At 56.8% G+C, this 14615-nt stretch overlaps 1 protein-coding gene across 3 annotated transcripts in view; it reads left to right on the plus strand.

Moving 5' to 3' along the window:
• The first annotated feature begins 2107 nt into the window (after positions 1 to 2107).
• Positions 2108 to 14615, plus strand: part of LGR6 (leucine rich repeat containing G protein-coupled receptor 6) — a 117749-nt gene continuing 105241 nt past the window's right edge. For all 3 annotated transcript variants that reach the window (XM_032878264.1, XM_032878265.1, XM_032878266.1), the window contains exon 1: positions 2108 to 2594. In XM_032878264.1, coding sequence (XP_032734155.1) covers positions 2383 to 2594 — 212 coding nt within the window. In that variant the 5' untranslated portion in view covers positions 2108 to 2382. The remainder of the gene's footprint in view (positions 2595 to 14615) is intronic.

Here is a 14615-nt window from a genome sequence, read left to right on the forward strand (position 1 = left end):
GGCTGCTGCTCAGGCCAGAGTGGCCAAGTTTTCTCTGTTCCTTCGCTCCCTCCTTCCTCCCCTCCTCCATAGGAGGGAGGGAGGAGAGAAAGCAGGGAGGGAATTTTGGAAGGGAGGAAAACCGGGAGAAGAAACAGAAAACAGGGTAGACTTGAGGACCTGGGAGAAAGCAGTCTGTCCCATCCTGTAGGACTGGACTGCACACCACATGACATGATATGGCCTCATGAACTCCTGTCTGACTCCTAGACTAGACCGCACAATTTTGAACAGCAGGGTGCCCGATACTCAGCATCAGTTGTCCCTGGTGGAAGGCCCTGGGGTGGGGGTCGGGGCACAGAGAGAACCTGGACAAATCAGAGTGGGAGGCCCTGAGACGCAGTTAGATCCCCAAATGGAAGAGGAGGCAGAGCTCTCACTGGCCAACCTGAGTTCCTAGTAAAGTAGGAGGGGTCAGTGGTGAGAGAGGGCCTTTCTCAGGCCTGGCTGGAGAAGGGGAACAGAGGAAGGGCTCTCTGCTCCATCAGGACCCTTCCCAGGATGAGGTTAGGCTCCGGTGCTCCCCAGGAGGAATGGAGGTCATGGCCTCTTCTAAACTTCATTAGGAGTCCCAGAGGTTGGCCCCATCATGACCCTTAAATTGGCGGGCTGGAGACTAGCTCTGAGCCCCCCGAAACCCTCCATGAAGGGCTGTTGCTGAGGTTGAAACAGGGCTCAAGCATGGTTTTTCCAGTCTGGGCCCCTCACACTGCAGCAGCGGGAGCTGCAAACAGGCAGGGGAATGGAGCCAAGCTATGGATGAGTGAGGCCGGAAACAGAGGCTGATCTGGGAAGGCAGGGGCGGCTTGCATTTCTGGGTCTTTTCTGGTAATGAGAGCCAGGACCATCCGTACAGAACCTTCTCTGGCCTTCCTAGGGGGCTCAGCCCCATTCAGAGCCATGGCTCCAACTGGAGCCTGGGGTCAGGATCCGCTGGCTGACCTGGGGACCTTGGGGGTTAACAGCAGAGGCAAAGAACGGGATTGGGGGGGAGTGGTTGATGTGAGGTATGAAGGGGTCTGGAGGTATGGGGTAGAAGGAATAATGGCTGCCTCTGAGTCTTCAGGCGTTGGGGAATACTCTCTGGTTGGGCCACGGGAAGGTAGAGCCCAAATGAGAGACAGGGCAGGCTCTAGCTCTGTACTGGGGTCTGGTTCAGCGTGGAAGAGAACAGGGAAAGCAAAAGGCTACATGAAGGAAGCACGGCCAGCTCAGTCTGGTCTAAGAAGAGAGCAGAGACTTCATGCCCCCCTTAGCCACCATCTGCCCTGCCTGTCAAGGCCCTGGGACCCACCAGAAGACCCCCCCCCTTCGCCCCCAGCTCAGCCTCAAGACGGCTGGGCTGCAGTTACAGCGCTGGACTCCAGGTGGCGCCTATCCGCGGACTTTAGGAAGCCTCTGATAAACCAGCCCAGCTTAGTGTCTACCTAGTTTGGTCCCCAGGACAGGATCCAGTTGATCCCAAGGCCTTGAACCTGAGTGGGGTTGCATGCATGCAAAGTACATTCATTGGGTGGAAATCCGCACTTTCTTTGGTGGCAGGGCTCGATGGGCTCAGTGAGAAGGCCCTTCCTTTTTGCCCACTGCCCCCCTCCTTGCATAAGGTGGAACCTTTCACCACCTGACCCCTTTCAGGACAACTCCTCACTTCCCTCTTCCAGGAGATACGACGACAAGGACAGGCCCTGAATTCCAGTTCTGGGGATCCCCCTCCTCCCCAAGCCATGCGACGTTGAACAAATCACTTCCCTCTTGGGTCTCCGTGGAAAATGTGGTAGAGGGGTTGGGGGCTCACGGGAACTCTTAAGGTTGCTTCCAGAGAGGCTCCTCCAAGTCCCTGGGACCCGTGGCTGACCCCGCAGGCAAGAGGGTCCCCAGCCCGCAAGCCTAGGTCCTGGGACATCCCATGGTTTCCAAACAAGTGCAAGAGCAGGTCCCTAACATGCCATCTCTGCTCACTCTCTTAGAGTCTCTTTGCCTTTTTTTTTTTTTTTCTTTCCTGGATGAAATTCCTGCCAGCTCGGAAGGAAGGAGGGAAGGGGAGCGAGCCACAGCGCAGAAAGTTTCCTTGACTCCTCCTCCGCCTGTGTCTCCCTCCCTTGCCAAGCCCAGCCTGTGAAACTGAATAACGAAGATCACTCAACAATGCCTGCCCCTCTCTGACTGCACGGTCCCCGCGCCGCCGCCGCCGCCGCCGACACCCAGCAGAGCCCGCGGGGCGGTCCCCACCGACGGCGCAGCCCGCCGGCCCGGCCGCGGGACCCAGAGGCGAGCAGCGGCCGCCACCGCGCCGGAGCGCTCGCCCGTCCGCCGGTCGGTCCGCCAGGTGCTCCGGCCGCCAAGATGCCCAGCCCGCCCGGACTGCGGACGCTGTGGCTGTGCGCCGCGCTGTGCGCCTCCCCGTGCGCTGGCGGCGCCCCCCAGCCGGGCCCCGCGTCCGCCGCCTGCCCGGCCCCCTGCCACTGCCAGGAGGACGGCATCATGCTGTCGGCCGACTGCTCGGAGCTTGGGCTCTCCGCCGTGCCCGGGGACCTGGACCCCCTGACGGCTTACCTGTGAGTACTGGCCCGCACGTCCCTCCCTGCTCCCGCCTGGCCGCCCGCTAGCGCCCAGCCCCGGCCTCCAGCTAGGGCACCTGCCAGGCTGCTGCCAGGAGGCATGGGCATCCGGGGAGGGCTCGTCCCCTTCCAAGGGGACTGCAGCCGGTCAGCGGTCAGGCGGGCCGGGTGGGGGGCTGGGGGGAGGGAGAATCTGAGACTGCGGATCAGACAAGTGGTGAGGCTGGGCTTCCCTTGGTTTCTCAGTGGCCAGTCTGTGGGTTCACTGTGGGAGCTCGGACTTGGGAAGAGGTGGGTGTCTGGACCCTGAAGCTGGAGGGCCCCGGGGCTGGCCTGCCCTCCTCTTGCTGCTTTCTCCGCAGCACAGCAGTGCCCAGGACCGGGGCTGAGCGTGAAGCTGCCTGATTTGGTGACAGAGGAGAGAGGAGGGCCTCCAGTGGGGTGCAGAGATTGTCTGTTCCTCTGCATGGCAAGGAGAGCAGAGCTGTCACACAGAGGCTGGGTGGCCTGGTTGGTGGTGGTGGGGGTTATCCCAGAAGCTGAGAGAGGGGCCTTGATCACTCCTGGCTTCTCCAAAAGCGCCCCTGCCAGCACCATCTCCCTCTGCTGAGGCCTCCCAGCTCCCCCAGGGGCCTCCCTGAAGTCATGTCCCAAGAGGCCGTGTTGGAGACACTAATTTGTGGGCAGGCGCCGAGGCTGAAAACCAGAGAACCATTTTTAGAGCTGAGTTGGGGTGAGATGGACTTGTGAGGGGACCCTATTGGGGACAGCTGTCCCAAGGAAGGCTCAGAGGAGCTTCCTCCTCAGAGCCTGAGGGCTGGAAGCACTCCCTGCTCCCACCTGGGCAAGAGGAGGGTGTGACAGCGCATTCCAGACCACCTAACCCCACCCCCACCTCAGCTCTGTGGAGGAAATCTGCGCCATCTGTCCCAGGGACAGGCTCGGGGGCTCCAGGACCTGGGAGCCCTGAGGAAGAGGGGCTGGACTAGTTTTCACAGGAGTCCGGCAGGTGTCTGTTGAGCTAGATGGGATCAGCGCAATCAGCTGTGGGGCTGTCCTGGAGGCCTGTGGAGGGCCCTGAATTGCAATCCTTCATGGAGCTCCCCTCCCAGTCCTTCTGTCCCTAGCTGGATGTCCTTCTTGAATTCAAGAGGCACAGGCTGGGGACCAGGGCAGAGAGTGAGAGGAGAAAATAGTGTTCGTATTCCAAAAGGGCAAACTGAAACCTTCAGAGCCCAGGAGGTGAAGGCAGGAGTAAACCCTGTGAGTCCCTTGAGGGGCTAGGAGGGTGTCCCCACAGCTGCCAGAGGAGGACTGGCCCTGGCCCCCATGTCTGCAACAGCTAGGGCAGCCCCACTTTTAGCCATTTTATATCTTGGGGGTATATGACATTGCTTCATTTGAAGACAGGGTTCTGGGGCTAGAAAGCATTTGGCAATGACATCTGTCTTTCTCCAGGGGAGCAGAAGGAAGGGCCTTTTTCTGGGTTGCATGGGGGGTGGGGAATGGGGCCTTCCAGAAATTGGGTGCTCCAACCTCCTTTCTCAGGACCTGTCTTTCCAGACCGACCCTTTTTCTGGAAGAACTAGGGGTAAGAGAGGTACGATGCCACCTTGGGAATACAAGCATCCCAGCATCTACGCTGATGGAAGGTTTTCCACTGCCTTGTCACAGTTCCCTGGGGCTGTGAGGTCTGCATCTGGGTCCAGTGGAGGTGGCACCTTCTGAATTTGTCTTATGGGTCCGTGGAAATAGAGGAAGGCTCTCTCTCCCAAGACTCAGACCTGTGGGAGAGGGGAGGAGATGGAGTAGGGTCCTGAGGCAATGTGGGGGATTTAGTGATGGGCTCTGGAATACTGGAGGGAGGTGGTAGAGAACCACGGCTGCTGCCCTGGGCTGCGGATGGGTCCCATGTGGGTAGTGGATGAAGAGGTCTCTGCTGGGGGCAGCTGGCCTCAGGGTGGCTCATAGGATGAGCCTTCTTCCTTTACCTCTCAGGAGGGAGGGTTTGTCACTGAGAAGAGTGAGGGCAGGGAGGTCATGGAGCTCCCTTCCTTCTCAGCAATGTCCGGCAATGCCCAGTCTAGCCCTGCCTCGAGGAGACCAGCCCTAGTGGAGGATGGTGCAGACTGACGATGGAACCAGCAGGGCTTCTCTGTCTGGGCCCCCAAACCCTGGTTCCTTCTCAGCTTTGCCACCTACTGAGTCACTGAACTCCTCTGAGCCTTGGGCTCATCATTTGTGTACAGAGACAAGTGGGTAGCAGGGAGGATTAAGTGAGATAATATGTCTGTAAGAAGTCCCCAGAACAGTGCCTGACACACAAGGGGTGATGTAGAAATAGCGAGTATTATTATCATGCCTGCTGTTGGGTGTGCAGTGGAGGTGGAAACAAGCCCCCAGGACACTTCACACAGGAGGGAAATTGAGTCCACGGGTGGGTATAGAACTCAAGGGCGGGGCACCAGGCTGGCTCAGTCAGTTGAGGGTCCAACTCCTAATTTTGGCTCAGGTCATGATCTCGGGCCCCACATTGGGCTCTGCACTCAGCCCAATGGAGTCGGCATGTCCTTCTTCCTCTGTTTCTCCCCACCTCCACCAACTATCTCTCTCAAATAAATAAATAAATAAAATATTCAAATAAAATGAACCCAAAGGGAATGGTCTGTGGCAGGAAGAAGAGAGGTGTGTGCTAGGAAGTCATCTGCAGGTGCTGGTCTTGGTCAATGCTTTGTTGTTCGGGGGCCCTGGGGTCCAAGGTGTTGGTTGTGACAGTAGGGGTGGGGCTGGGAGGGGAGGGGACACTTACATCTTCCTGACACTGGGTGGAGAAAGTGAAAGATAAGATTAAAGCACTTGCGGGGCGCCTGGGTGGCTCAGTGGGTTAAAGCCTCTGACTTCGGCTCAGGTCGTGGTCCCGGGGTCCTGGGATCGAGCCCCGCATCGGGCTCTCTGCTCAGCGGGGAGCCTGCTGCCTCCTCTCTCTCTGCCTGCCTCTCTGCCTACTTGTGATCTCTGTCTGTCGGGTAAATAAATAAAATCTTTAAAAAAAAAAAAAGATTAAAGCACTTGGGTGTACAGGAAGTGGCAGGCCTGAGGGTACCTGAAGATTCTTAGAAGGGGCCGTAGATTGAACCATAGGAGGCACCAACGAACTATGGACTCCAGAAGATACCTGGAGGTCCTAGACCCACCCCAATCAAAATTACTTCACATCTGCTTCCTCACCCTGGGAAGGTGAGGCTCCGTCCTTCTAGCCAGTGACCTCTCATGGTGCACACACCTCTACCTTCCTCCATCTTGGTTCTAGCAAAGACCGGAAAGTCTTCTTTATACCCAACTTCTACCCTTTGCTTTGACACCTAAGTCCAAAAATTATGATTCTTTTGGGGCCCAATGCCAGCTCTGTTTGATCAAGCTTGGGAGGTCAGATTTGAAATACCCACAATTTTCAAGTGTCTCTCATTTTTTGAAGTCTTCTCCCAAACTGAATTGCCATGAGGTCCCCTGGGGTTTGGACCTTCTTCCTGAGTAGGGTGTCCTGGGAACCCATCTGGAGGAGGTAGAGCTCTGGGGCATCCCAGTCTGATGGTGACACGAAGACATGATGCCTCTTGCTGTATTCTACCCCACATACACACAGTGAAGGGACAGGAATGCCCAGACAGCACATACTGGTTGGCTAAGTCTCAGAGGTGTCCCCGAGTGGGAGAATCCGGGTGGTTACTCTGTGTTTCTCATTCTGCTCCCAATGTCCAGCCATATCAGGAGTGGGTGGTGGGAGAAAAGCCTTTTTGGGAAGCAAGTTGTAAAAGGCCTGAGGCTCCTACACTTGTACTTGGCCCTGAGCATCTGTCTCCATCACCCACTGCTTCAGGAGCTAAGAGAGGGGTGGCCCTTCTGGGCAGTCCTAGTCAGGCTGCTCCCAACATGAAGCATGAACAAGCTGCTTCAGTGGATGAGAGCTGGCCTTGGGCAGGATGAACCCGGGAGCTCAGTGTGCCTGGTCTCCTGTCTCACCTCCAAGGCTACCCTTCCTGGCTTAGGCCTCAGTTTCCCTTTCTGGTAGATTCGAAGAGCCTGAGCATCTCTGCCTTCCTGGAACTCGGGGTCTGTGAGTTCTAATCCTCGGTCCCTCCGTTGCTGTGAGGCAAGCTCCCATACTTTTCTGGACCTCAGTGTCTACACATTTCATGGAAAAACTGGAGTGGGAGAGACAGGGAGAAATCATTAGTCCCGAGCCTGCTCCCGTGAGGCAGGATGGAGAAAGCCTCCAGGGAGAACTGCATGTCGGAGGTGGGCAGTAGAGGAAGGGACTGAGGGAAGGGGGAGGATCCGGACGGTGCCCAGACCAGGACAGAGAGGAGGAGGGCAAAGCCGGGGAGAGTGATTCCAGGAAACGGGGTGCCAGCCTTCCTCCAAAGGGCAGCCCGGGGGGACGGGGCCATCAGAGGGCAGTCCTGGGGGGTCGCTGGAGGAGGGTGAGTGCGTGGAGGAGCCAACACCCCAGTTCAAAGGAAAGGCAGGAAACAACCCTAGGCAAAAGAAAAAGGAAACCTCTGGGCTCTGGCAGCAGCGGGTGCCGGGCGAGGCCGGGTGGGGCAGCTGGCGGAGGAGAAGAAGGCCTGGCTCTGAGCAGAGTTGGCCCCCAGCCCACCCCCTGCTCAACCCTGCCTTCCCGCGAGCCATGGGCTCTCAACCTTGATTGCCCCACATGAGCCACAGCCCGCTTCCCGACTGCCCCGTGCCCACCAGTCCAAAGGACGGACGGGACCCGGGACCGGGCGCTGCGTGGGGAGGCCCTGCCCCAGAGGCCGGGGCGGGGGGGGGGGGGGGCTCTGGCTGTGGCCTCCAGTCTCCACCCCCATGGCTAGGGGCTGTGCATCTTTGAACTAGTCACTTAACCTCTCCACAGCTACTTCATCTTGAACCTGGAAGCGGGAACAGTATTTACTCCGAAGGGGAGGGGGCAGCTCATGAGACAAAGCGGAGCGCGGTGTCTTTCCTGTTCAGACCCACTTTCAAATGGTGACGATTTTTATGGCTTTTCTCCATCTTTTCACCTGCAAATGATCTGCTGAGGCCCAGAAAGAGAAGAACAGAGCCACTTGGGACAGGGTGGGGACGTAAGGTGCCTGTGTGATCTTCTAGAGCCCTCTCAGATCACCTAGCCACCTGCCTCCCTCACTCCCTCCTTCCATACTAATAACGCCCCCTCCCGCTGCCCTTCAGGGACTTGGGCCTTTCACGGAGCCCAGTCAGCTCCTGAGCTCCCAGCCCCCGGGAGGATGGAGGAAGCGATCCTCCCCACTTGTGAGGAGATGAGCCCTGGCCTGACACCTGGCGCAAGACTTCCCCAGAGGCGAAGTCGAGGTTTTCAAATCACTCCTGTCTGCAGAGTCCAGCTTCTCCCCAGAAGCAGGAGTTCTGTGGAACTAGAGCCTTCTCTGGTACAGCCTGAGGAAAAGAAGGTGTGCGGGGTGGGGGGCCCCCCCGCTGGGATTTCTGCCTGGGGACATGCCCTTAGGGGTCCATAAGGATTCTCCTCTGAGTCCATCCCTAATGGGCTGTGTGACCTTAGGCTAGTAACTCACTCCGTTGGGTGCAAGGACAAGGCAAGGAGTCCTACTGGGGATTATAAGAGACAGGGGTGGGGGAGAAATTTCCAATTCTCTTTTTTCATGTGGGTAATGATGCCTTCTTTTAGCCAAACTGAAACGGGCTCATTGACTCAGGGGCTTTCAGGATTGCGGGAGCCCCTTTGTGCTAACTAGTTCCTTGCTAAAAAAAAAAAAAAAAAGGGGTGGTCTCCAATTTCTAATGACAATTCAGGTCTTTCCTCCTGCCCTTCAGACATGGGAGAACAGGTCTCAGGAGAGGAAAAACACCCAAGAAGCCAAACTTGGGCAGGGAGCAGAGTTATTTTGGAAGCAGCGAAAGGACATGGGGGGAGGGTAGCGGGTAGGGCTCAGGGGTTGGCACTGCGCCCCCCGGAGCCATGCCAGAGCAGGCCACGGGCAGGCTGGCAATGGGCAGGTGGGGGCTGGGCCCTGCTCCTCCGAGACAGGGCACCTCCAGAGCTGCCGAGGTGTTGTCTGGGAGCTAAGAAGGAAGATAAGTCCTCCGGGGCTAAGAAGGAAGGCCTGTATCTTGACTTTCCTCAGCCCTGGGGCATCGGGGCTCCCTCTGATGAATCGTTTGAGATACAAAATCTAAGGCTGGGGCCAGGGAAGCACCTCACGCCCAGTTTCCTACCTTTCCTGTCTGCTCTCACGCACGGTGGGGATGCCTTCCTGGTTGACATTTTCATTCCCGGGACCGTAGGTTTTCTTCAAGGAAGAAACCAGATTGTCAAGAAGGTCATCCTTGGGGCCCAACAGACATACCCAGGAAAAGGCCATTGCAAGGGCCTCCCTGCCTTAACCTGCAGTGGGTACTAGCTAACAGTGACTACATCTGGGTAACTCTCCTCAGCCTCTCACAGAAACCCCGGGAGAGGGGGACTGGTGTTACATCCTATGGATGAGGAAACTAAGGTTTTTAGATATTAAGGGTCTGACCTGAGGCCGCCAGCCAGTAGCCGGATTTCACCCCAACCACTGCCAGTCAGGGGGTTCAGAGCTGGGGATTTGGAGCTCTAAGCGAATGGGCAAGACTCTGGGCACATTAAACCCCCAGGCAGAGCAGTCCCTTTAAGTCTGTTTCCAGTTTCTTGTCTTTCTTGAGAAGTGTCAATGGTTTCATATCTATCGCATCAGCCAGCAGGGTCTCAGGGAGCTCCTCCGTGGGGGTGGCTTAAAGGGATGGTGCTGGGTCTCCTGCGAGGCAGTCAGGATGGGGAGGGGGATGTCCGAGGAGACAGGAAGAGTTGGCTCACCATACCAGATGGTCATGGGGAGTGTCCCTGGAGGACCAGCAATAAGGTCAGGAGCACTTTGAGGACAGGGAGGACCGTGCTGGTCAGGGGAGACCCTGTCCTGAGTCCTGAAGGACTGGGGATTCAGAAGGGAGCAGACAGGGAAGGCCTTCCAGGAGAAGGGAAAGCAGGAGTCTCGAACACAGCGCACACTGGGGCTCTGTTCCTTCCTCACCACAGTCTTTCCGTCTCACTCCTCGAGGCAGGATATGCCAGAGCAGGCTCTCGGCCTTTTTCACCTCAGGCCACACATTTAAAAAATAAAAACGGATTCAAGGTGTTTAGCAGCTGGGATAAATCAGCTAGGCTGCTCCCAGCCAAAGGCATCTAGCCAACCCCGGCAGCATCCGGACCCCCAGGGCCTGAGACCCCCTCTCCCTCTCTCCCTCTCTATCTCTATCTGTCTATCTCCCGGCCACACCTGGAAGCAGTCTTTCAGAGGAAGAGGCTCGAGTTTGCAGCCTGACTGCACAGGTTCAGATCTCAACTCCAGCACTAACTCGCTGGATGGCCCTCCCGGATTCTTTACCTCTCTGAGCCTCTACTGCCTTAGCTTCAAAATGGGCATAAGAATATCAAGCTCTTTGAAGGACGTTTGCAATCTGGCAGCATGCTTGGCACCTGGCACATGCCCGATCCATGGGAGCTATGGTCATTACTAACTCTGGTCTTCCTTGGAAGGAGAAGCACTTGCAAGGAGAAACTGAGGCAGGCAGTTTCTTACCGATGCAAGTCCGCCAGTCTAGGGCTGAGCTGGGAGTGAACCCAGAGGGTTGGATCTAGAACACAGCTCTCATCCTTACCCATTCGTGCCACTGTCCCCTCCTCTTTGCCCTTGAGGCACTGGAGGAGGTGGGGGTGTCCCTGAGAGTGTCCAAAAAGGCAGATGGGAGGACGGTGTTGAGTGCCTTTCATTGCACTCGTGTTAGGGATTTGGACATGGTCCCTAGGCCCAAAGCCAAGGCAGATGGACTACTGAAGGGGGAAGAGGGGAGGAGTGGTGGTGCAAAGAAGGTGCCATCACCATCCCCATCTACCACCCCAGCCCCGTACATTGCCAGAGTCACTGCAGGGCAGGGAGGGGGTGCTTGCTCTGGTGGCCCACGGAGGATCAAGACTGTCTGAGCTTTATACCACCTCCCTGTGTGATTGGCTAGTTTGAATGGTCCCCCGACCTGAGTCACCACTGACTCCTGGGAAACAGGCCAACCCAGCAGCCGCTAAGGGGCTTTTAACACCTCTTGTAGGAAGGAAGCCTTCCCTTAAGTTGACCTAGACTAAGGATTCTTTCCCCCAGGTCCTGGTGTCTGTCCCAATTTGCTTCATGTTCCTTGGCATATAGGATCATGCCGTTCAGTGGGGATAGCTCTGGGGGTGAGTGTGTTTAACCCCGGGTTCAAGGGCAGTTGCTATAAGGCGCTGTTAGCATCCTGATAACGCCTCTCCTCCCAGCTCATGCAGCGCTCTCCCCTTCCCTTTTGTGAATGGTCAGCAATCATGCCACTTAAACTCCCGAGCTGTGTGGGGAGCAAACATCCTTTGGGAGCATCGTGCTAAAACCTTTCTCCTGTGTCCACACTCATGGACCGGCACCGTCCCATCCTTCCTCCCCGTCTCAGATGGGGAGGGGGACACCCAATGCAGGGGGACAGCCAAGGTTAGAGATAAGCTTGGGCACTCCGAAGCCCATGCTCTTTCCTCTGTCCCCGGGGGCTCGGAGAGGGAGATAAGACAAGCACACAAAGAATGGTGACACTTTGCAGAGAGTGTGACGTGCACCAGGCAGCTATAGATGAGGAATGACGGGAGGGCGGGCGCTTGGAGGAAGGAGAGCTCATGCTAACTGATGCCACCGATGCAGAAACCCCTGGAGAGGCAAGGGAAAAACCATGGGAGTGGGTGCTAGAAGCTCTAGATGGACACTCACTTGCAAAACAGAATCATCATCTCTCCCGGATGAAATGCAAGGTCCCGCTTGGATGAATGCTTAACACATAGAGGATGTTATTTCCATTACCCCCCCGCTGCCCCGCTGCTGCAGAAATATCAAGTAGGACTGCATACCCATGTCTGTTGAGGGTGTGTGTGTGTCCACCTGTCTGTCCACCGGCCTCATCAGATTCAGACTGGGGGCAGGAGTGGTGCCTCTTTGCATTAGAAGTCAGAGCTCTCAGGGGAAAGGCCAGAACTAAGGCTTTAGACTGGGAGCTTCCTGAAGGCAGGATCTGTGCTCTGGGTTCCCTTCTTCTTAGGACCTCATTAGACCCCCCCCAACTTCAAACACATGGGCACACACACACACACACACACACACACACACACACACGTACCAGCCTCTGCCTGCAGGGGGCACTCTGAACAGGGCCACCAACACCAGAGGACTATGCATTCAGTCTTTCTCCCTCCCCCTCGGCTCCAGATCTGGGGCAGCCCAAGGGTGGGGGTGTCTGAGGAAGGGGAAGTGGATCGTGTGTCCAGGGATTGTGAAGGTTGAGGCAGGAAGGGGCCGTAAACTAATCCCCTGCCTTTGTGGTGGACAGAGCCGATTAGGAGGCTGGGAGGAGAGAAGAAAGGAAGGGGACTATTGTCTAGGACAAAAGCAAGAGAGAACAAGAATTGGGACAGGGCCTGGGCTCCCACCTTCATCTACCTGGGGGCAGACCCAGGAGAGCCCCGAGCCGGGAGCCAGCTCGCTTCTCAGCTGGGACTGGACCCCAGCTCTCCCAGCATGGTGACCAGCTTCTGCCCTTGTGAACTGGGTGACTTGGGCTCACCCCTTAGACCTCCTTCACAGACGTGCCGCTTCTGCCTCCACGCGGGCCCCGTGCTTGGGTGAATGCCGTCTGCTCTTGCCATCTGACAATTCTTATCACTTTTAAATGAGCGGCCTCACATTTTTGTTTTGCTCTGGATCTTGTAAATTGCCTGGCTCTTCACCTCTCTGAGCCTTGTATTTCTGGTTTGTAGAATGAAGAAACCGCTTGACCGGCCTCCCATCTCCCATTTCGAGTGGTCACAGATTCAAATGAGACCCCTTCTCCGTGCTCTGTCCTCTGATTCCTAACATGGCAGTTACGTGGCTTCTGTTCTGACAGTTCTGCTAGAGGGGGACAAGGGCAGCCACGGATGGGAGGAGGGGGTCTCCTGAGAGATGGCAGAGGGTAGAAGAGGCAGCTTGTGTCCAGATGCGCCTGATGTGGCCCTGGGGCTGGAAGGAACACTGGTATCACTGGGCTGGGGGCGCTCCTTCGCCTAAGCATAACATCCGGAGGGGACAAGGGTTATGGGGTGCGCTGTGCCAAGGTGAGGCACGGGGCACACCTGAATCTTGGGGTAACTCTGGGGGGCAAGGTCTTTGCTTGAATGGGAGGGCCTCTGTGTGAGTTGTGTCGCGTTCCAGTTTTCCCGAGAACAGCAGAGCGGTTAAGTGCACGAGCTCTGGAGCTGCCCCTCCAGGGCTATGATCCTGGCTGGGCCTTTCATCAATCTTTGGGGAAGGATTTACTCTTTGGTGCCTTAATTTCCTCACCTGGAAATGACAGGGACCATAATGAGAGCCCCCTCCCAGGGCTGTTGGGAGGGCTGAATGAGTTACTATATAGAAAAGGCTTAGAACAGTGTCTGACGCATAGTAACCTTGACGGCTGTTAACTATTATTATTCATTCATTTACTCAACTGATTGACTTTTACCGAGCGTGTACTCCCTCACAGGCACAGCTGTGCTCGGCTCGCGGTGTTATACCAACAGTTTTCTTCTACATAACAGCCACAGTTGGCTGGTCCAGGCTGGGAGACAAAGATTTCGTGCCCTGTGGAAGCTGTTCCCAAGATCTTCCCACCCACCTGCAGAAACCTGCTAGCTCCGCTCTCCCACCCTCTGGCTACCGTGCAGTGAGGGGCCGCTCATTCTGGAAGAATGGGGAGAGGGGAATGTCAATAGGTTCCCTCCTCCAATTCTGTCGGAGACTCCATGGGCACAGGGCCCACCTGAGCTGGAGGTCTGCTCTCTGTTCAGTAGAACAGGAACCAGGAGACCCTGGGCTAGAATTCTGTCTTTGCCACCAATGTGCTGAAGACCTTTGGGCAAGTTTTCTGATCTCTCTGGGCCTGTCTCCCGTCGGGCTGGCAGTTCCTGATCCCAGGATATTATAAAGATAAATGATCGTGTATAAATGAAGAAGGAGAGGGAAGAGAAGGAGCATGAGCGAGGCCATGTTGAGACGGGATTGAGGGAGGTGTCGGGATCCCCAGAGATTTGCAATTTCACTCAGTGAGACTTGAGATCCCGGGGGCTGAGACAAGGCACGGCCATCACCAGCACCTCCAGGGCTGCGTGCCCAGCCAGAACAAGGCCCCCCATTAACTATGTGCAGCCAGCGGAAAGAGGAATGCCCACCCCCCCGCCAGCCGACGCCACGCCAACCCTCGCTTCGTTGCTGGCTCCCCTGATCTGAATGCAGAAGCCCAGGGTGCCGCCTCCCCCTCTGCCTGTCCTGCCTCTACCTGCCAGAAAGTATTAGCCTCATCCTCCAGATTGGCATGGGGGTGCAGAGGCACCATGCTGCGGGGCCCGGGGGACCCGCTGGGGGTGGGGCTTGGGGTCAGGAAATACCTGGGCTAACCCCTAGAACCCTGGTGTGCCCGGCACTGATGGACAGCGCTGGAGCCCGTAGGGGGCAGGGGGTAAAGAGTGTAGCAAAGGGGAAAGGTTTGGAGACTCAGAAGCTTGCCCTGGGGGCCCTCCTGAGGTTTGGCCTTAACCTAAGCTAGAACCCCCGCACAGGCAGACCAAGTCCACTTGCTTTAGCGTGGCCCTTCAAAATGTGATCCCTGGGAAGTTCTTCCTGGTGTCCCTCATCCTTCCTGTTGTAATATCCCTGAGTTTCCTTCCTGTTCTGGTCAGAGGGGAGAGAACCAGCAGCTACCCCTGCTTCATTAGCTTCAAACGCACTGGGGGGTGGACTGGGTTTCACTTCACTTTCTCCAAGAGGAAGTGAGCCAACCCTACGGAGGCAAGCTCAGAGGCAGGAGGCAGAGATGGGGCGCAGTGCCCAGGGATCCTGGAGGGGCTCCTGAGTGTCTCTGTCCACCCCTCCACAG

Source organism: Lontra canadensis, unplaced genomic scaffold (genome assembly GCF_010015895.1).
Source record: "Lontra canadensis isolate GAN:19392208 unplaced genomic scaffold, GSC_riverotter_1.0 scaffold63, whole genome shotgun sequence".
NCBI lineage: Eukaryota > Metazoa > Chordata > Mammalia > Carnivora > Mustelidae > Lontra > Lontra canadensis.